Consider the following 23,408-nt stretch of genomic DNA (forward strand, 5'->3'; position numbering starts at 1 on the left):
ATTGTGAAGCAAGAGTGAAACTACGAAGTCGCAAATCATGTGTATTTCCTTTTGCGGTTGCTCAAAATTGTGAAGCAAGAGTGAAACTACGAAGTCGCAAATCATGTATATTTCCTTTCGCGGTTTTGAACAACTAAGAAGGGAATAAGGCTTTGCAAATATGAGTTTCCTTCGCGGTTTTGGCTAAACCGTGATGATTTTGCTTCGGGGTTGGGCCAAAACTGCGAAGGAAACTCATATTTACGAAATAGTTTTCTGGACCAAATTATCTCTTCATTATCATTTCCAACTATTTCTAAGTCTCATTTCATAGAATATAGCTATAAACTAACAAAAAAAATACAACTATACCCTAAACCAAGATCACAAAAACATAAGAAACGAGAACATAGAACTCTAAACCAAACAAAATCGTAAAAACACAGTAGATATGTACTTTCTAGTTGCTTCTTGCTATTGAAATCGAAGATAAGAAACACAGAGATTGAAAGCACTTCGAATTCACACAAAGCCAAACACTTTGAGTTCGCAGGTAAAGAGAAGAACAAAGAAGAAAAATGGTTTAAGTGTTATATATATATACTAACACTACAAGAAAATAACAGTATACCAACGACATTTTACCAACGACACATATGTCGTGGATAATAGCGATGACAAACCTACTATTTACATACTAAATTATTCAATTAGCATAATAAAACAAAATACCTAGAAAATACAAACGACTTACAGACGACATAAGTTACCAACGATTTATGTCGTTGCCAATAGTGATGAAATTATGTGGCAATGGCATGTCGTTGGTAGTACAAAGAACATACCAACGACATACAAACAAAATATTTATTTGAAAAAAAGAAACTCTCTTTAATTATTTATTACTAAATTACCACCCAAAATACAAACGACTTACAAACAAATAATAAAAAAATATATTAAAAAAAACCCAAAAGTTCCCACCTTTTTCTCTCCCGCTTATACCCAATTTTTTCCCTCTCAATTTTTTCACCCTAAATTTTTTCCCTCTACAACCATTTACCCTGATCAGAATTTGAGAACACATTTCTCTACGCCGTCTTTCACACATGGTCCCTTTCATCTCTCACTTTACTTCAATATCTCCTCTCAATGCTTCTCTCAGGTAGTTCTTTTCATCTTTCATCTTTCCCCTTACTTCAATTTCACACATTTCCCTAATATTTTATTACTTTGATTTCCCCTAATTTCCATGTGTTTAGGGTTTCTGAAGTTCATCAATAGGGAGATAAACAAAGTTCATCAAAAGAGGTACCAAATTCGTTGTTACTATATACTTCTATTGTAATGTTGTTGATATATTATTTGAAAAATTCAATTCCATTTCTGTCTACATGTTTCTCGTTACCTTGGATTCCTTTTTTCATATGAATGGGGGTGTAAAGTTAAGGCAGATAAGATCTAGAGAGGGGATGGTGAAATGATGTGGTAGGTTGTGGTGTCATCCATTGAAATTCACTAAAACCAATCCACCGTGAACTGGAGAGTAAGAGAGACAGAGAGAAATTTTAAAATGCCATCTGTCGGCTTGGCTTGGCTTGAGTTAAAAACTTGAACAACTGCAACCATAACCATAACCATAACCAGCTCTCTATAAACTTCCAGACCCGATCACTATATTTCTCCTTACATCTCTATACTCTCTCTCATTTCCTGCCGCTAATTTTTTTCGCTTTCGACTCTGGCCATCTTTTCTCTTGTTAATGTCAACCGGCAATAGAACTAATGGCTTTCAAGTTTTGGGGAAGTTCCACGAATACCAATAAGCTATGTAGAGCTGAGCAAAGTTGCAATATGTATTCCTTGTACACACACAAACCTTAATATTTGTTGTATCATGAAAAAAGATTTGGAATGCCTCTATGCTGAAGTTAGTTGTTTACTTTCAAGGATTGCTTAAATGTCTATGACTGTTGCATTGGTTTGAGGGGCATGTGCTGGAAAAATAGTAGCATGGTCCCTCTACTATGAAACACCTTTTTAAAATTTAAAATGAAATAAATCATTCATTAAGTTAATTCAATTCCATTTTCTGTCTACATGTTTCCTTTAACTTCAATTCCTTCTAGCACCTCTGCATCTTGGCTTATCCACCTTGTCATTCATGATGTGCATTTTTTCATCAATGTCTTCTTGAAAGTGAGACATGAATGTGATTGTGTTGTCAAAGGTGGTGATCTCTTCTTTTTATTTCAAGATGGTGGCATTTAGAGCAGAAAATCCTTCTATATCAACTGTGCGAGATCATTTAATTAGAGTGAAAGTCTCTACAAGTCTATGATACTAGTGGAGCTTGAACCTCCATCATGGTGTTTCATATTGCCTGCAATCTCGGCTACATACCTCAAGCTAAAGCTGAGAGAGAAGACCATAGTTTTAGCTTTAGATAGTACATTTGAGGCAATTAATTAATTTCATCTTGTTTGTGAGGAGTGGTGGAATGTGGATGTTGAGAAGAACAAGTGATTATGGAGTCAATGAATGAGGATGGTAGTTAAATACCTTCAAACTGAACTGAGTATGAGGGAAAATTTAAGGAGGCAAATTAAATATTTGATGATGGACTCAAGAGAGGAGGGAAACTTGATTTATTTGACTGTAACCCTAGGTTAGGCATTTCACTAGACAAGTTGGTGGAAGGCACGAGATTGGCATCAATGGGATGTTGAAGTGCGTCAGTGATAAAACCTAGTAGGCAGTCTTGAGATGAGATGTTTTCATGTTTTCCTTAAACAGATTCTCATTTTCAGATGGAAAGAAATCATGTTGCAAATTTGTGTTCTCAGAGTGATTTTCTTATTGTTCCTCAAAATGATCAATAATTTAATAAAATCACTCTGAGAGCACAAATTTGCAATATGATTTCTTTCCATTAAGTGTCTTGCATTTCATGATTTGCAAATTTGGTAATTAAATTACTACTTGTAGAAATCAGCTATTCTTTTCACATGTACTGGTTTGAGGGGCATGTGCTGGAAAAATAGTAGCATGGTCCCTCTGCTATGAAACACCTTTTTAAAATTTAAGATGAAATAAATCATTCATTAAGTTAATTCAATTCCATTTTCTGTCTACATGTTTCCGTTACCTTCAATTCCTTCTAGCACCTCTGCTATTCTTTACTACTTTATATAAAATGATATCAAAAAGATTTGAGCCTCTTTCAGGTTCAGTTCCTGAGACAGTTCCCTTTTGTGCCTTTTGACTATGAATTACAACTTTTTACTATTATCTATAAAGCTCTTTATAACTGATTCGCTTTGAAAATTTGTCCTTTTCGTTAATGTTTTCAATCAGTCTTTTTCGAAATTCCTCTAAATAGAGTAGAGCAAGATGAAGGGCTAATTGACAATGATGAAATTCACTCCTATAAATCCATCTCATTTGAATCCATGGATCATGGTGGAGTGGACTTGGATAATTGTTCATAAAGGCAATCAGGACTCAAAAGTTCCTCTATGCTGATTTGGCTGAAGCCACAAATAACTTTTCAGAGCAAGAGCAACTTGGAGAAGGTGGATTTGGTGCAGTCTATAGAGGATTCTTGAAAGAACTAAACTGTTATGTTGCAGTGAAGAGGGTATCAAGAGATTCAAGATAAAGCCACATATATTTTCATTCAAAATTTTGGTTCATGCCAAGAAAAGCATCTCAACCTTATCCAAAACGTTTTGAACCTTACTCATACCATGTGCTAATTTTCAGTTTCTATTGTTCATAGATTCCAACATGTGTCGTAAGTTTTATGTAGTCCTTATACTTGCCGAATAACTGATATTCATATAAGTAAGTCTATAACCAGCAACTTCCACTATTGTGATGTCTTGGTCCAATTGTGCCAAGTATATATAATTGAACTTTCCTATGTGTTTTGTCAAAACTTTATCCAATGGTTGTTTTCTAGAATTGTTTCGAGAGTTCTATGCTCAGTGACCCTGCGATTTCATTAACTGATATTAGCATCTCATCTGAGTTCCATATAGAAATAGAAATTGGTGGAGTTGACTGTTCTGTTGTAATTCTAAGCCGATACACAGTTAGTCAATTTTTTAGAATGAAAATAAGATGAGTTTTCTTAATCAACTTTTTTTGTTTCTGCAGAATTTGATTTGATCGCGGTTTGCCACTAAACATGGAATGCAGATTACATTGTTTGACAAAATAGAGAAGATAATTTGTGTTCCATTGTCTGATTTAGAGGTTAGTTTTCTACATTCGGGTGTTGTGGTTTTAGAGATTACTAGGGATTTGGATGTTGCATGTTAGTTCTAATTTTGTTTGACTAATGTGTTTTGATGCAATTGTATGAGCTGAATTATTGCTGAAATTTAGAACTCTAATGGATTGATTTCTTGCAGAACTCAACTCAGATTGAATCTGTTTGGGTTATGGCCGGCTTGTTCTTTTCTTCTTTTATCTTTCTATTCTATTTTGTTGTTCTTTTCTATTAATTAAGTAATGTTTCGGGTTATGGCCGTCTTGTTCTCGATCCATCCGAAAAATATTTGAGCATAAAGTTGATGCATCTGGTTCTCGTTGGACGGAAGTAACTGCAGAAACAAAAAAATTCTACTTTGAAGAATTCAGGGTATGAAATTATGAATCCATTTAAGGTATATATTATTGGGATTATACTGTATGAAATCTTAAGTTTTGTTAATATTTCATTTAATGTTTCTTCAGAAAAGATATTATTGGGATGAGGCCATTGAAGAATTAGTCAAGATTGCATGGGATAAGACAGCACACGCTCGATATAAGGATATGGTATATTCTGCTAATGCAAAGAAAGAAAAACTTCCCTTCGTGCCACAAAATATTTGGGACGAATGGCAGAAGTTTTTCACCAGTCCAGAATTCCTCCTCAAATCAAAAAGAAATTCAGAGAATAAAAAAGGAGGAAAAAACGGGGCTAGTCCTTCATGCCACACTGGAGGCTCTATTCCTCATGCTGAACATGCGAGGAGAATTGTAAGTATTCTAAATTGCTAAACAAATGAGTTACTGGTTGCTCATTGTGTGGGGTTCTGATTTAGAATTACTAAATAAGCATATATAAAAGGGTAGCCACTTTTTGTGTGGGGTTCTGATATAGAATTATCAAATAAGCATCTATAAAAGGGTAGCCACTTTTTATGTGGGGTTCTGATTTAAAATTACTAAATAAGCATAGGGTGTATTGAGCATGTGCATTCTGCTCCAGTGCACAGATTTGGAAGTTCAATGATACAATTGCTTGAAATTAGCTAGAAATGGGATCCACATTTGAGATGCATGCGTGGAACCTGCCACAACTACAAAAAAATGGCATGACATGTCATACTTCTGCTTTCCCTTTTTATTTTAAAATTAGTTTGGGAATTTAAAAAAAGTTTTTTCAATTAAATTATATAATTATTGGACATGCTTCCCTGGATCTTTTATTAGGTCTCCATCTATCATTTCGGCTTTGGATGCTCTCAAGGAATATGGCCAGAATTGAGTCTGCATAATTGTCATACTTTGTTCTCAGTAATTCTTATTTAAAGCTTGACTTCGTGTGCATTTCCCACTCCCAGAATTCTTCAAATGCTTTTTCTTATGAAAAGTACGTGACATTGGTGTGAATTGGAGAGGAGAATATCTTTGTTTTGGCATTTATTAATTGTGTGGTTGATAATGCTGAATCTGAATGTTTTGCAGCAATAGTCTGTTTAATTGTTGAAGTGTTCAATTTAGAGTCAAAGGTGTCCATAAGTGAATATGGACATTGAAATATTTCTCTGTTTGCTGTCCCATATTCAACCAAAGTTTCTATTTTATGTAGGCAATAGAATTGGGTAGAGAACCTACGTTGCATGAGATTTTCGTAAAGACCCACACTCTAAAGAAGGATAGCCAAACGTTTGTGGATGATAAAGCACGTCAAGTTAATGTGAGTAACATCATAAATATTAATACTTTCATGATATACTTGTGCATATGTTTTTGCATGATAAATTAACTAATTAATTTTCAATGTATATAGGAACGTGTTGTTGCTTTACGTCAACAACGCTTGGATGCACAAGACGACAATGAGGAGGAGTTAGACGAGAGCCAAGTATTCATAGAGGCTGCAGCCGGAAAAAGAAAGGATAGAATTTATGGTATTGGATCAGTGGCTTGTTTATATAGCGATATCAGTGGCGCTACTTCTGTACCTCCACCATCTGCTGAATATACTGCTCAATTAGAGCAAGAAGTTGGAGATTTGAAAGAAAAATATGGATCCATACAGGAAGAACTAACTCAGTTACGCCAACAGTTAAATGATCGTAATGATGAGTAAATTAATCGTAATGATGAATGATTTAGAGAATTGATTCGGGAGATGGTTCCTAACCTTTCTACAAATCAGACCGGACAAAGTTCTGAGAGTAGGCCACCTTTATCTCCTCATCCTGAGTAACCTATTGCTTCTTGTTAGCTTGATTGTTCCATCTTTTGTTACATTAGAGTTGTGATTTTGAAATAGTTCATATCACTTTCAAAACTCTAGCCCTTTAAGCTCCAAAAACTAAAATATTGGAGTAATTTTGAATATATTTTGTGATTATTTTAGGTATATTATCTAATTAGCTTAATTATTTTATTTTTATTATTTATTTGAATGGGATATTATTTATTAGTTATAGAATTATTTAAAAATTAATATAATATAAAAGTTGCCGATTTATTATATATATATACACATACGACATGTTAGCAACAACCTACCAACAACATAGTTATCAACTTAAGATACATGTTACCAACGACGATATTACAGACGACTTTCATATGATTCAAGTTAGCAACAACTTACCGACAACACATGTTAGCAACGACATAGCAACGGAAAAATTACCGACGACTTACAAACGATACATATGTTTCTAAATTAGCGCTAAATGCCATTTACCGACCGCATAATGACGACAAAGTTGATGCTATTTCTCCTGCCAATTAATTTGGCGCCAAATTCAGTTTGAAGATTACCGACAGGATACCAACGACATGTCATTTAACAACAACTTAACGACGACATATGCTGTGTCCAATAACGACACCGATTAATTCTTTTGGTTGGTCACTTACAACTTACAAACGACAATGTCGTCGCTAATGCCAACGACAAACTCAATGTCGTCGGTAACCTTTTTCCCAACAAGCAATCTGACTACGACATGATTTTCGTTTGTATGTCGTCGGTAATCGATATTACCGACGAAAATCTTATTAGTACCGACGACATTATGTCGTGGGTAAACTGATATTTTCTTGTAGTGTAAATGAAATAGTCTACGTATGTAATGTATTGTGTAATGAGTCTTTATATGTAAACATACCTCCTATTTGACCCAGTTTTATAATTTATCCATATAATAATGGCATATATTAACATTAGTATATGAACAATACATTAAGGATCTAAGTGACGATTTTAAAAGAGTAGAGACTTAATTGTGTTTTACCGTGAATTATGGGGATCTGTTGTAGCCTGAACTAAACAATAAATTTGTATAATGTGAGATCAATGTTGAACTTATGAAGGAAGGCGGTCCTTCCAATCAGAATGATGACGGTCGACGTTCCTTGAGGATCGAACCTCCTGGATGAAAGTTCGATCGTCCCTGGATGAAGGTTGAACGTCCCTGGATGAAGGTTGAATGTCTCTAGATGAAGGTTGAACGTCCCTGTCAAAGGTTGATCTTCCTTGAGGATTGAACCTGTTACAGTGTGGGAAGCGGTCTTCCCACAAACGCTCCGATGCTTAAGTCAGATACCGTCAAATATAGTATTCTTTTCTCTCTCTAAAAGCCAACCCTCTCCTCTTCAGACTTAAACCTATTTTTAGGAATAAGGGAGGAAGTTACCTGTGAGTTATCGGTAAGAGATCGTGCTGAACGTGTGTACAATTATCTAGGACGATAATGGAGTACGTGGGTAGTGGTTATATCAATTGCTCCCCACTGTTATTTTCAGATTACTTTCCAAAATAAAAGTAAGAAAAATAAATTTTCCTAACCGCTCGAGAAATGATTCTAAAAAATGGTAGCACGAATCTTCCTGTCAGGATTATCAATTTCGTACGAGAAGTAAAAACGGAATTAGAAGCATGATTGAAGAGAAATCAGGTTCTTTCTCGATGAGATAGAAAATTGGGTTTTCCTCCCGTCATCGCATTTTTACGGGATAAGGCTTGGCTTGATTATCCTGACAAGGATAACTTTAATAATTTCTATCTTCACTAAAAATAATGATAGGTTCAGAACCCTACCTCGAGATAAATTAGAATCATAACGAATATTAGAATCCTCTTTCGTCTAAGATTCTCAAGTGTACCAATTTTCTCTCCTCCGTGCTTAGTCTGGGACTTCTTTGGCTTCGAGAAAACCTCCATTTTCAGGGTAGCTTCTCCTTTGATTCCGAAGTTTTATATATGTGGAACACAAAATTATGTTATATCGGTTAAAGGAATAGGGAAAAAATGTTTTACCAATCTGTAACTTAGATAATTGACTGTACGTTTTTTTTCTTTCTTTTTTGCGGTGAGGTTCCGTTTTTGCGATTTTTCTATTTTGAATAAGTCTGAACCTATAAGGTTTTTTTTGACGTTTGGGATCGAACAGCCTCGAATCCCTGACGTGTTGCACTTCTGAATAAAATCGGACTTATACGTTTTTTTTAAAATAACTGAATCTGCAAACGCTTAACAAAAAAAATGACTCTCGACGCTTTCGAATGAAAAAACGAGCTTCTACTGCTTTTTCGTTTGAATTAAAAAACGATCCTCAACCGTTTTTTCGTTTCAATTAAAAACGATCCTCAACCGCTTTTTCGTAAAAAAACGATCCTCAACCACTTTTTTGTTTCAATTAAAAAGCGATCCTAAACTGCTCTTCCGTTTCAATTAAAAACGATCCTCAACCACTTTTTCGTAAAAAACGATCCTCAACCGCTTTTTCATAAAAAATGATCCTCAACCGCTTTTTCGTTTCAATTAAAAATGATCATCAACCACTTTTTCGTAAAAAACAATCCTCAACCGCTTTTTCGTTTCAATTAAAAACGATCCTCAACCACTTTTTCAAAAACGATCCTAGATTTTTTCCAGCGACACTCGACTCTAACGCTTTTTCGTTTTTGATAAAATTGATCCTCTATGCTTCTTGCGATTAAAACAGAAACCGAACCTCTAAGGGTTTTTCGTTTTTAACGCAATTGATGGTTTTAAATAGAAGACAAACCTCTAATGGTTTTTTGTTTTTAACAAAATTGATCATTCACAATTTTTAAATAGAAACCGAACCTCTAATGGTTTTTCGTTTCTAACGACATCGATCCTCCACGGTTTGCGATTTCGAGCAAAGCTCGAACATCTAACGTTTTTTTTTGTTTTTTAACGAAATCGATCCTTAACACTTTTAAACGAGACTCGAGCCTCTACCGTTTTTTCGTTTTGAATAAAAACGATCCTCAATGCTTTTTGCGATTTTAAACGGAACCCGAACCTCTAATGGTTTTTCGTTTTTAATGAAATCGATCCTCCACGGTTTGCGATTTCGAACGAAGTTCGAACATCTAACGTTTTTTTGTTTTTTAACGAAATCGATCCTTAACACTTTCAAACGAGACTCGAGCCTCTACCGTTTTTTCGTTTTGAATAAAAACGATCCTCAACGCTTTTTGCGATTTCAAACGAAACTTGAACCTTGGCCCTTTTTTGCGTTTTTTCTATTTTGAGTGTGGATCGATCCTATGACATTTTTGCGATTTTTGTCTTTACAAAAAATCGAACCCGCAAATGTCTTTTGCGATCGAACCTCAACGCTTTTTGATGATTTCCATGGTTCGAACCTTTCCATTTTTTTGTCTTAATCCTTTTTAGCTTTTTCTTCTGCAGCTGGCTTACTTCGTCTGAAAATATTCATCATGGTTCGCACTAAGCAAACATTAAGACACATATTCAAAGCATTGGGGCCACACTCCTTGGATGTATTAGCCCTGTGTGTTCCTACTTGTCTATCACAAGATGATGTTCGTACTTTCAAGATAATGTTCTCGTTTTCGTCTGATTGGGAGGTCCGCCTCCCTTCAGACTCGAAGACTTCTTTTGCCTTTGCGCCTTGATGTGCCCTCACCTAGGTTAGAGATGGGAACTCACTAAGGGATAAGTGTACCCCGTCGTTATCAAGTAATAAATTTCTGGTTTAAGTCCAGGTTATCGTCCACAGGATTTATTTCTGCAAGTATCAAGCTACTCGATCTCGGATGTTATCTAGGCTTAGGGGGTTTTGAGTTTGGTTTGTTAAATTAATCTACTCCTAGGTTGAATTGTGCTAATCCTAGCTAAATTATCTAATTCTAACTAAGTTATCTAATTCTAGCTAAGTTATTCTAAGCCTAACTAAATTACTCTACCCCTAATTGATCTTTCATTAATGAAACTATTCGAAGGAATATGGTATGAACGATAATAATAAAGATAGATTATCAAGTCTATTGAATAAAGACCTAATCTAAGTCACTTGTATCCAAGGCGATTAACCCTACTTACCCTCCTGAGGTTCCTAGCGCGTGATTCCCTAAGGCCGAAACTAGGTCTAAGGCTCAGTAAATTGGCGCTTAATCAACTAAGAGGTTGTCAATCTCCTAGGCTCTGACTAGGTCAGATTCAGCTCGCAATATGTGCCTACTAGATTTTGGGGCTTTTGAATGAGTTAAACCAATTGAATAAAGCGTAAGACAAGAATTAGACAATAAACATAGAACAAAACAAGAGCTAAATTATTATTAAAGGCGAAAGCAATTGTCACAAGATACAATAAGTCAAGTTCGGCAACTGTATCAAAGAGTACAAACATGGAAAGATAAAAGGAGATACAAAAATCCCTTTCAGGGAACCTGTTTACTCTGCAGCCGGCGACTTGATCTTAAGGAGGGCCCTTGATAATTCCTCGGTAGAAAGCTTTGAAGGAGCTTCAATGGAGGTTGAGGAAGATGGAGAAGATGAAGAGGAATTACAAGGGGAAAGCTAGAATAATTTACAAAAACGAAAGATGTTTAATTTACAATTGAAAATTCCTATTTATAGACGCGTCTAGGGCCTCGTTTTGACCTATTTTCGTGTCTTAGTTGGTGTAGGAAGACGTGGGGCCGAACGTGGCTTCGTGGGGGCGGAATTGGTCTTTTTGACCAATTCCCGCAGGGCTGCTCGCCGAGCAGGAAAGGCTGCTCGGCGAGCAGGGCTGCTTGCGCCGAGCAGCCCCCTGCTCGCCGAGCAGGCGCCTGGTGGCCTGCTCACCGAGCAGGCTCCTGCTCGCCGAGCAGGCCTCTGGCGGCCTGCTCGGCGAGCAGAAATGGCCCGTGGGGCCCTGCTCACCGAGCGTTTTGGCCCGAAGCACGCTCGATCCAAGCTCGATGAGTTTCGCGACCTTTTTCGTCCGACTTCACACCTGCACATGCATAAAAACTCCAGAAAACATTAGTCCAAAAGCCAAATTGATCCGTCAACCGCTTATTTTGAGCAAACGCTTCGTTTGGTACTACTTTTGACGGACCAATTAGCTTCAAAAGATAACGGAATTCTAATACGCATGCTATTTCGGCCGTATTTGCCTAAATTGATTACAAAACGAGCCTAAACGACGAAAAGTAAATAGAATGTTCTCAATGCCTAACTAACTCACACAAAAGCCATTAAATGCGAGAATTGCTCGCTTATTAGCCAAATAGCTCTAAAAACCGTCCTAAAATCGTACCCAAATATAGGGGTTTTTGACCCCTATCAAACCTCCTCGCACTTAAAACTTTACTTGTCCCCAAGTAAACTAAAAAAACTAAACCCGCCATCACAAGCAAGCTAGAAAACTTCCCAGTTTGACTAGGTGCTTGACACAATTTCGAGCATCTGTAATTACATGCATTCGGAAATACAAAGTAGAGACACGATATCCAAAAGCCGCATTTCAATTACAATAGGTCATAGTTTTAAGCAAAAAGGACACATGTTCAATTAAACGAGCTTGAGGGGATCGCTAAGTAAAACACCTCACCATAGGTAGTTCACTCATTCACACAATTTTTGGTGGCTAAGGTGTTTACTCTCGGCTTATGTTCTTGCTTAGGATTACGTTGATTTTGCACGTTCATCCGAGTTCCTCTACTATGCTATATGACTCCGATGATATCAAAAACAGCCTCTAATTGGGGTTGTAATGTGGTTAGAGGGTTAAAGGTACAACAAAGGTTAAATGTTCTAGCGCTACAAAAACAGAGTTAAAATGGCTTTAGCAAATATGAAGTGACTGAGCTTTTTATTCATCCCTTATTATTATTATATTTTTTTTTTTTGGAATGCTTTCTTGAGACGTTTTTTATTTTTAGGAACTGGGGAATGAAGTTTTGTTTCCCTTTTGTTCGTCTCTTTTCTTTTCTCTTTTTTTTCTGTTTTTCTTCCCTTTTTTTTCGTTTTGGGATAGTGATGCTCATTCACTTCTTAGCCTTTTGGCTTGCTACTGTAATGCCATAAACAAAGATAAAGCGCTAGAAGAAAACAAAGGCTCAGTTCGGGCTTTGCAAAAACAAAGGTTAAGCGGCGAACCAAATTGTGGTTCGCAAAAACGGGTTAGAATGAAAGAAAAATCTACAAACTACAAAAATGTCGGCTCAAAGGGGCTTCCTAGAGTGGATGAAAAAGAAAAAAAAGGTAAAGAAAAGGGTTAATTCTAATGAGGCTGATTCATCGTTTACCATCTCAAATCATTACATGTAGGTTCAACACAGTATTAGGTGCAAAATCTGTAATCTTCCACAAGTCAAAGCATTCACACAAAAATGTCAAGAAAAAGAGCTTTTTGATGTTCGCTCTTAGGCTCAAATTCAGCTCACAATTCTTTGGGTTTCAATTTTGTGTTTACTAGTTTTTCCCCAAACTCAAGTTTAATATCACATGCCTTCAATTCTTAAGTTATCTACCTAAGTAATGATTTTAGCCTTTCATCAAAAGTAGGGTCTAAATGCAAACTGTAGCTCATGCTTTTACAGATATAAGAGTTGTGTCCTACGCCTAAACTAGTTGTCATGCAATTTTAGATTCGGTTCTCAGCCCTCAAAGACAAATAACGAAGTTTAGATTCGAAGGAGGTTCACGGTTTTAGGTCCTAAACATGAAAAAAAAACATAAATAAAACAAAAATAAAACACCAAAACGCAAACCTAAACTAGACACGACGCAATAAAAATTTAAAAATTTATACAATTTTTGTAAGTTTGTCTACCCCTCCTCCTCACACTAAAAATATGCAATAAGTTCCAACATTGCATCATAAATCATGAAGTACGAGTGTAAAAAGTTAGGGTGGAGAAGACAACTTACTGATCGGCCGGGGGGTATGGCCAAGGCATGTTGTAGCGCTCACAGTAGTCTGCCGCTACGTACTCAAGACCCGAAAGCCTTCGGTCCATGTTCTGCTCAAAGTTGGTGAACCGTTGGTCCATCTGCTGAACAGTGTTAAAGGTTCGTAGGTTAAGATCTCGCATTTCTGCCATCATAGTGTTGATGGCTTGGAACTGGGCCTCCGTCCCCGGCGCTTGGTGTTCCCTTTGGTCTTCTGCTGTCGCAGGTTCTTCTTCATCGGGTTCCTTGTCCCTTTGTTGCGGACCCCGTGCTCTTTTTCTTCCCCCTCCGCTGGAACTTGCTCCTCCAGTTGGGTTCCTGTTTAAGACTTCTTGAAAAGTAGATTTCCCCAAAAACTTGGAGTTAAGCAAAGTAGGGTAAATAGCAATTTCGGGTTTGTCCAAATTTTTAAATTGGCTCTCAAGCAGGTTGGTAACTAAGTGCCCAAGACCTAGGGAACCACGTTTTCTGCTCGTTTGGCTTGAGAAGCCTTCAAATATGGTCTTAACATTATCCACATGTTTGTGGTTGGCCACGCACCACAGTATGAGCAATTCCGTCTTTGAGACTTTATTGCTCTCATTTTTGCCCAATAAGTTGTGGGCCACAAATTTGTGAACAAGATTGAGAAGTGGGTCTAGGAGAGCGACTGGGCTAGCAGTCTGGGAGTTAAAGTCTGATATGCCTGTGAGTTGTTCCCAAGCTATATCTTTTGTTATAGGCTTCTCAAAGTCTGAGATCGCCTCTGGGTGGTTATGAACTCCCATTAGGGCTGCTAGTGTGGTAGCATCAAGGCGGTAAGGTTTACCGTTTAGCCTAAAAGAATGCTTCCCACCGCCCAAGGGTAGCTCCTTTTTCCAAGTGGTCAAGAATTCTATAGTAAAGTTGTGATAAACCGGAGTCTGTGTTGTGGCTAGTCTATACCAGCCGTGGAATTTGAGGATTTCATTGAAATCCTTCTTTAAGCCTAGACTCGATAAAAAGGTTTGATCGACAACTACGTGTGTAGCAAGGTCTTGCTTGGAAAACCTATCGTACAAAATTCCCTCACGTTCATCAATAAGACCAAAGGGTGGATCATACTTAGCTTGGAGGCTTTCGTCGAACTCGACCTCAGATTCGGCTTCGTTCTCGACGACGATCTTAGCCTTGCCTTTCCGACCCATATTTCCTGAGGAATAGACCAAAAATGGAAGAGTTAGAAAATATTTACAAGTTTCAACATAAACCCCCAATAAACCATTCATAGGCAACAATCATAGCTTTAGGCACTTAGGGACTAAACCATAAGTATTTGGTCCCTAAGTCTTTTACCCGAAATTCACAAAATTTATGCAAAATTGAAGATACCCAATGACTAAAAGATAAAAAGAATGCAATTCACAACTCTATTGACTAGTTTCTAACTATGATTTGAATAGTTGAACTTTGAGCTAAAATGGGGATTTTGCCCAAATTGAGCAATTTCTCCAAATATTCACAAATTGAGAATAGAAATCACACCCAAACTATAGATTAATCATTATGTTAACATAAATTGCCAGGAAATTAAGAGTTTAAAAGCAAACAAGACATTAATTTGAGAAAAGGAAAAAAAACCAAAACTTAGGTTTTTCTCAAACCTCAAAAATTATCACCCTAAGCTAAAATCTAAGCCTATGAACATGTTAGAAATCAAAAATAGGTAAAGATTCATACCTTATATCTTGAATTCGGGTTAGAATGAAGAATTTGGGGGGTTAGGTTTTGAAGAAGCAAAAGAGGAAGGAGAAAGGAAGAATGAAAGAATATGATAAAAAAAGAAAGAAGAGAGAAGGAAAGAAGAAGGTGGGGAAGGGGATGATGAGTCACCCCCCCCCCCCCCCCCCTTTTTCTTTTCTTATTCTTTTCTTTATTTTTTTTTCTTCTTTCTTACTCTTTTTTTTTCTTTTTTTTTAATAGAATGCGGGGGAACAAAGTTTGACAGTATAAATAAACAAACGAGATCAAAATTCAATTAACCAAAATAATAAAAGGAAATAGGAGCAAAATAAAAACAAAAACAAAAGAAAATGCAGAATCAAATTGTTCAAACTTTGGATTAAAAACCGAGGAGAACCCGATTTCTCCCCCTTACTCAATCCTTTCTCAGGATCTTTGGATTCTTCTCCGTTGTGCTCGGGAGAGAACCCTGTGGCCTTTCCTGCCTGTCCCTATTAATCTGAGCCACCTGATTGCTCAAGTCCTTGCAGAAGGCTTCGTTGTTGGCAAGCCTAGCTGAGATCTCCTTCAGAAGAGTGATCACTTCGTCAGATTCCTTAGGGTGTTGCACTGGCCCTTGATTTTGCTGTTGGTATGGGGGCATGCCAAGCCCCTGCTCTCTATGCTCTTGAACAAATCCGCTAGGAGGTCGGAGCACATTCTGATTTGAATTCCCGTAAGAGAGGTTCGGGTGCTGAGGCCTCCTGTAGTTGCCATTGTTGTTGTAGGAGTTGTAGTTGTTGGGGTTACCGTTGTTGTAGTTCTGATTGTATCTCGGCTGCCCCCCAACGTAATTGACCATCTCCACCCCATCTCCAGCGAAAGGGCTACCTGCTTGACAATCCTTTCCATTGTGGTCGCCGCCACAATGCACGCAGGTGGGAGGACGGCTAAGCGTAGCCAACAGTACATCCATCTTCCTACTCAAATCTGCAACAGCTGGATTTTGTTCCTGTTCTTCCACAGCAAATACCCGCTGCCTAGTGGGGCCGGCGAGCTTCTGTTCTTGCCACTGCACACTCTTTCTGGCCAGCTCATTAATCATGTCATATGCCTCTGCTGCTGTCTTTCTAAACAAATCTCCACTCGCTGCGGAGTCGACAATGGCTCTGTTTGTGGGTGTCAGTCCGTGATAGAAGACGCTCACTAACTGATGCTTGGGTATGTCATGATGAGGGCACATGCGTAGCATTTTCCTGAATCGAGTCCAAGATGTGTGGAGCGCCTCATGCTCAGGTTGGTGGAAGGATGTGATCTCACCCCTGAGCATTGCTGTCTTCGAGGGAGGAAAGTAGTAGGACAAGAATTCCTTCTCCAACCCTGCCCATGTCGTGATTGAACCGGGCTCCAGTGTTCTCAGCCATTCCAAAGCTTGCCCCGTCAGAGAGAACGGGAACAGTTTCAGTCTAGCAGCATCTTGGGGGACCCCATTGGTCCTTGCAGTGTCTGCGCACATTAGGAAGCGATCCAGATGATCATTCGGGCTCTCGTGTGCTTCTCCTCCAAACAGTCCGGTCTGTTGGATCAAGTGAATTATACCAGACTTGATTTCGTATGTGTTTGCCGGAATGTTTGGAGCAGCAATGCCTGACAGATGCTGATGTCGGTGGGGTGCCAGGATCTCACTCATCAGACGAGTGTCGCTCTCTGGTCCGGTGTTCTCATTGTTCCGTTCATTGTCAGTCATCTTGATGGGCTCGATAGGCTCGATGATCTCGTCTTGCTTCAGCTTTCCGATCTGTTTGCTCCTGCGAAGAGTACGTTCAAGTTCAGGGTTAAGAGGGACAACCGGTATTTTCGCTGATCTCGTAGGCATACGCTGACAAAAGATAAGTACAGAAATAAATGAAAGCTGAAGGGAAATCTTACAAATCATACAGGTTTGTACAAGTATAAGAATGGTATAGGTAAACATATACAGACACGTATAGGTGAATTTGATAGCTACATGTTCGTACAAACGAATACACACAAGCGTAAGTATAAACAAGGATGGTTATCGTAAATGAGTATATATAAATAAGTGTATATAAACAAGTATAAACGGTATAGATACGTAATAAAAAGAATCATGATTATAAACAAGTATATATGATATTAACAAGGAATATATTCACAAAGAATGCCTAAACTAACAAGTCGACCTTTGGTTCGATATTGCAGAAGAAATAAATCCCGGCAATGGCGCCAAAAACTTGATGCGCCCTCACCTAGGTTAGAGATGGGAACTCACTAAGGGATAAGTGTACCCCATCGTTATCAAGTAATAAATTTCTGGTTTAAGTCCAGGTTATCGTCCACAGGATTTATTTCTGCAAGTATCAAGCTACTCGATCTCGGATGTTATCTATGCTTAGGGGGTTTTGAGTTTGGTTTGTTAAATTAATCTACTCCTAGGTTGAATTGTGCTAATCCTAGCTAAATTATCTAATTCTAACTAAGTTATCTAATTCTAGCTAAGTTATTCTAAGCCTAACTAAATTACTCTACCCCTAATTGATCTTTCATTAATGAAACTATTCGAAGGAATATGGTATGAATGATAATAATAAAGATAGATTATCAAGTCTATTGAATAAAGACCTAATCTAAGTCACTTGTATCTAAGGCGATTAACCCTACTTACCCTCCTGAGGTTCCTAGCGCGTGATTCCCTAAGGCCGAAACTAGGTCTAAGGCTCAGTAAATTGGCGCTTAATCAACTAAGAGGTTGTCAATCTCCTAGGCTCTGACTAGGTCAGATTCAGCTCGCAATATGTGCCTACTAGATTTTGGGGCTTTTGAATGAGTTAAACCAATTGAATAAAGCGTAAGACAAGAATTAGACAATAAACATAGAACAAAACAAGAGCTAAATTATTATTAAAGGCGAAAGCAATTGTCACAAGATACAATAAGTCAAGTTCGGCAACTGTATCAAAGAGTACAAACATGGAAAGATAAAAGGAGATACAAAAATCCCTTTCAGGGAACCTGTTTACTCTGCAGCCGGCGACTTGATCTTAAGGAGGGACCTTGATAATTCCTCGGTAGAAAGCTTTGAAGGAGCTTCAATGGAGGTTGAGGAAGATGGAGAAGATGAAGAGGAATTACAAGGGGAAAGCTAGAATAATTTACAAAAACGAAAGATGTTTAATTTACAATTGAAAATTCCTATTTATAGACGCGTCTCGGGCCTCGTTTTGACCTATTTTCGTGTCCTAGTTGGTGTAGGAAGACGTGGGGCCGAACGTGGCTTCGTGGGGGCGGAATTGGTCTTTTTGACCAATTCCCTCAGGGCTGCTCGCCGAGCAGGAAAGGCTGCTCGGCGAGCAGGGCTGCTCGCGCCGAGCAGCCCCCTGCTCGCCGAGCAGGCCACCAGGGGCCTGCTCGGCGAGCAGGCCTCCAGAGGCCTGCTCGGCGAGCAGAAATGGCCCGTGGGGCCCTGCTCGCCGAGCGTTTTCGCCCGAAGCGAGCTCGATCCAAGCTCGATGAGTTTCGCGACCTTTTTCGTCCGACTTCACACCTGCACATGCATAAAAACTCCGGAAAACATTAGTCCAAAAGCCAAATTGATCCGTCAACCGCTTATTTTGAGCAAACGCTTCGTTTGGTGCGACTTTTGACGGACCAATTAGCTTCAAAAGATAACGGAATTCTAATACGCATGCTATTTCGGCCGTATTTGCCTAAATTGATTACAAAACGAGCCTAAACGATGAAAAGTAAATAGAATGTTCTCAATTCCTAACTAACTCACACAAAAGCATTTAAATGCGAGAATTGCTCGCTTATTAGCCAAATAGCTCTAAAAACCATCCTAAAACCGTACCCAAAGATAGGGGTTTTTGACCCCTATCACGCCTTCAGAATCATTTGCCATTCATGAGGTCTTATTGGAAATGGGAGTTCGTTTTCCTTTACCTTCTTTCTTCATGGAATTTTTGAAGAGCAACAAATTGTCTCCGTCTCAGTTTCATCCTCAAGGATGGAGATTGCTTCTGGCATTTTACGCACTTTGTAACGAAAAAGGGAGTAGTTCCAGTCGTCAACCTTTTTCATCTTTTTTTACCTCCTTAGATCTCTCAAGGACAAATCCGGGCGATTTTCTCTTCAGAGGACCGATATGTGTGAGGAGGGATTATTCATCGATGATCTCCTTCCCGTCCAGAAGTATGAAGATAGAGGGATTGTCGTTTTTCCTCCTGAAAGGACATGGAACATTCCTCTTTCATGGAGCTGGTGTTGGATTAGGCGAGGCGTCTCACGTCCATCGCATTCTAAACTTTTAAATAGATATTCATCCGAGATTCTTATTCTTCAGTATGCGAAAAATCCTCTTAGTCACTTTTTAAAGGCTTTCCGTCGTATCGCGATTGGTTGGGAGATTACTCCATCCTTGACATCTGTGAAAGAAGGCAAAAGTTTTTTCTCTTCATCGGAAAAAACAACCACGGCCCCTGGCCTTACGGACATGACATCCGCATCTAATTTTGTCGATAGCCCATCCTTGGTTGAGCAACAATTTAATGTTCCTTTGATGTCTGAATTGTCGAAAGATTCTCCACAGTTCATACCCGAGCCTGGTGAATGACTTAACAGGTTATGACTTTAACGCTTTTTTTTGACGATTTTCATCTTAATCGTTTTTTGAGCTTTTTCTTCTGCAGTTAGCTTGTTTCGTCTGAGGTAAATTCCTTTTTTGCAGGAAGCTTAGCGTAAAAGATGCTTTTGATTTGATTTTGATCCTGAACCCTTCTAGATTCAATCATTCCTGCTCCCCAATCACTTAAAATTCAATCTGAATTGAATGTAGATTCCTCTCTGAGGTAAATTCCTCTTTGAGGCAGATTCCTCTTTGAGGTAAAATCTTCTTTGAGGTAGATTTCTCTCTAAGGTAAATTCCTCTTTGAGGTAAATTCTTCTTTGAGGTAGATTCCTCTTTGATGTAGATTCCTCTTTGAGGTTGAAATTCAATCTGAATTGAATGTAGATTCCTCTCTGAGGTAAATTCCTCTTTGATGTAGATTCCTCTTTGAGGCAGATTCCTCTTTGAGGTAAAATCTTCTTTGAGGTAGATTCCTCTTTGACGTAAATTCCTCTTTGAGGTAGATTCTTCTTTTGTAGGGAGCTTAGCATAAATAATGCTTTTGATTTGATTTTGAACCTGAACTCTTCTGGATTCAATCATTCCTACTCCCTAATCACTTGAAATTCAATCTGAATTGAATGTGATTTTGATGAACTGCGTGCACTTTGGTGAAAGCATTTAGCTTTTTTCTACACCATGTGTCTTAACAGCCTTGATAACTGCGTGCACCGTGGTGAAAGCGTTTATGCTTTTTTCTACACCAGGCGTCTTAACATCCTTGATCCGCATGCATTCATGGTCTGTTACACCCATATGTCTTAACGGTTTTGATAACTGCGTGCACCAAGGTGAAAGCGTTTCGCTTTTTTCTACACCAGGTGTCTTAACAGCCTTGATAACTGCGTGCACCGTGGTGAAAGCGTTTATGCTTTTTTCTACACCAGACGTCTTAACAACCTTGATAACTGCGTGCACCGTGGTGAAAGCGTTTATGCTTTTTTCTACACCAGGCATCTTAACAGCCTTGATCCGCGTGCATTCATGGTCTGTTACACCCATATGTCTTAACGGTTTTGATAACTGTGTGCACTAAGGTGAAAGCGTTTCGCTTTTTTCTACACCGGGTATCTTAACAGCCTTGATAACTGCGTGCACCGTGGTGAAAGCGTTTATGCTTTTTTCTACACCAGGCATCTTAACAGCCTTGATCCGCGTGCATTCATGGTCTGTTACACCCATATGTCTTAACGGTTTTGATAACTGCGTGCACCAAGGTGAAAGCGTTTCGCTTTTTTCTACACCGGGTGTCTTAACAGCCTTGATAACTGCGTGCACCATAGTGAAAACGTTTATGCTTTTTTCTACACTAGGCATCTTAACAACCTTGTTCCGTGTGTATTCATGGTCTGTTACACCCATATGTCTTAACGGTCTTGATAGAGACAACTGCATACACAATGGTGAAAGCGTTAGCTTTTCCTCCATATTATATATATATAAAATTTAGGAGTATATATCATAAATAAGGTAAGATGAGAGGTCAATCGATGAAGTCCTGAAGGAAGGCGGGCCTTCCAATCCGAATGAGGACGAAGGTCGAGTTCCTTGAGGATTGAACCTCCTTGAGGACGGTTGACGTTCCTCGAGTATTGAACATCCTTGATGAAGGTCGAGTTCTTTGAGGGTCAAACCTCTTTGATGATCGAACCTTCTTGATGATCGAACCTTCTTGAGGATTGAACTCTTGAAGGAAGGTGGACCTTCCAACTAGAATGATGACGAAGGTCAAGTTCTTTGAGGATTGAACCTCCTTGAGGATCGAACCTCCTTGATGATCGAAACTCCTTGATGATGGAACCTCCTTGAGGATTGAACTCCTGAAGGAAGGCGGACCTTCCAACCAGAATGATGACGAAGGTCGAGTTCTTTGAGGATTGAACCTCTTTGAGGATTGAACCTCCTTGAGGATTGAACCTCCTTGAGGATCGAACCTCCTTAATGATCAAAACTCCTTGATAATGGAACCTCCTTGATGATGGTCGAAGGTCCCTTGATGAAGACGAAGGTTCTTTGATGACGGTTGACCTTCCTTTATTCATAATGTGCATTGTACAATGCAATTGCTTTGAGCTTCAAGTAATTTTCCTTCTATGTCTTGTGAATCTTAGGCGTTGAACTTCTTTAATGGACGTAGGAGGCTTCATCTTTGAAATAGCTTGGATTTTCTCTGGACTTGTCTCAATTTCTCTTTCAGTTATCATGTAACCTAAAAAAAAAATTTTGATTGTACTTCGAAAGTACATTTGTTAGGATTTAGCTTTATAATGTGGGTCCTCAATACATCGAGCACTTTGTCGAGCTTTTCCGCATGTGATTCACCCTTCTTACTTTTGATAATCTTGTCATCTACGTAAGTTTCTATGGTATTATCCAACAAAGATTTGAAGACTTTGTTAACCATCATTGGGTATGTGGCTCTTGCATTTTTAAACCCACAAGGCACAACTTTGTAGCGGTAGGTTCCTCTTTCAGTGATAAGTACAGTTTCTCTTCATCGGGAGGGTTCATCTTTACTTGATGATACCCCATGTATGCATCGATAAAGCTCAACAACTTATAGCTAGATGTTTCATCCACCATCTTGTCAGTTTGGGGCAACAGATATGAATCTTTCGGACAAGCTTTGTTCAGATCAGTGAAATCTATGCATACTCTCCACTTTCCTTTGGGTTTCTTCACCATCACAATGTTTGCAAGCCAATCTGGGTAATAAACTTCTCGAATAAAGTTTGCCTCAAGCAACTTATCAACTTCTTCTTCTAAAGCCTTTTGCCTCTCTAGAGCTATTCTTCTTTTCTTTTGCTTGATTGGCTTGATGCTTGGATCAACATTCAAGTAGTGGGAAGCTACCCTCAAGCTTATGCCAGGCATAACTATAGGAACCCAAGCACACACGTCCATATTCCTCTTAAGGCACGCGATTACTTCACCCTTCACTTCTTCTGCCATTTTACTTCCAATATATGTTATTTTTGCTGGATCATTTTCTGTCAGCGGTATCGCTTCAACTTCTTCAACTGGCTTTGGTTTTGGCTTATTGTCAGATTCTTCAGAAATCGCCATCGTCTCTGCACTTGCACCATGTTTTCCTTTAACAGAAGAAACGTAGCAGTTGCGAGCCTTCTTTTGATCTCCTCTCACTTGCCCTATACCGTTTGGTGTAGGAAACTTCATTAATAAGTCTCCTGATGATATCATGGCTCCCCTACCAATAATTAATGGTCTTCCTAGTATCACAATATAGACTAGAGGTATAGATTTTACTACTATAAAATTCACCATCCTTGTAACCTTACAAGGCTCATCGCCCAACGTGATTGGTAATTGGATAGACCCTGCCACTTGGACGGCTTCCCCGAGAAGCTAAAGAGTGGGGCTGACACCTTCTTCAATCTATCCAGAGATAAATTCATCTTCTTGAAACAATTCCAATAGAGGAGGTTGACTGAACTCCCACTGTCAATGAGAATTCTTTCCACTGGGAACTTCATTATGGTAGCAGAAACCACCATTGCATCATCATGGGGTATCACTACATTTCCTTGATCTGCAGGGGTAAAAGTTATGGACTCTTCTTCTTGGGCTTTCATCACATTA

The 23,408-nt window shown here is 38.7% G+C and overlaps 1 protein-coding gene across 4 annotated transcripts; it reads left to right on the plus strand.

The window, feature by feature from the left end:
* The first annotated feature begins 994 nt into the window (after positions 1 to 994).
* Positions 995 to 6,688, plus strand: LOC136225697 (uncharacterized). 4 transcript variants are annotated; one of them, XM_066013807.1, is made up of 7 exons: positions 995 to 1,144; positions 1,242 to 1,290; positions 4,141 to 4,239; positions 4,398 to 4,627; positions 4,723 to 5,010; positions 5,846 to 5,953; positions 6,047 to 6,688. In XM_066013807.1, exons 5-7 carry the CDS (start codon positions 4,804 to 4,806, stop codon positions 6,347 to 6,349), a joined length of 618 nt encoding a protein of 205 aa, XP_065869879.1. In that variant the 5' UTR covers positions 995 to 1,144; positions 1,242 to 1,290; positions 4,141 to 4,239; positions 4,398 to 4,627; positions 4,723 to 4,803; the 3' UTR covers positions 6,350 to 6,688. The 4 variants fall into 4 exon arrangements, with proteins under 4 accessions (XP_065869879.1, XP_065869881.1, XP_065869880.1 ...); XM_066013809.1 differs by having other exon boundaries at positions 4,728 to 5,010; XM_066013808.1 differs by having other exon boundaries at positions 4,557 to 4,627.
* The last annotated feature ends 16,720 nt before the right edge of the window (positions 6,689 to 23,408 follow it).

The sequence above is a fragment of the Euphorbia lathyris genome, chromosome 4, assembly GCF_963576675.1.
Source record: "Euphorbia lathyris chromosome 4, ddEupLath1.1, whole genome shotgun sequence".
Lineage (NCBI taxonomy): Eukaryota > Viridiplantae > Streptophyta > Magnoliopsida > Malpighiales > Euphorbiaceae > Euphorbia > Euphorbia lathyris.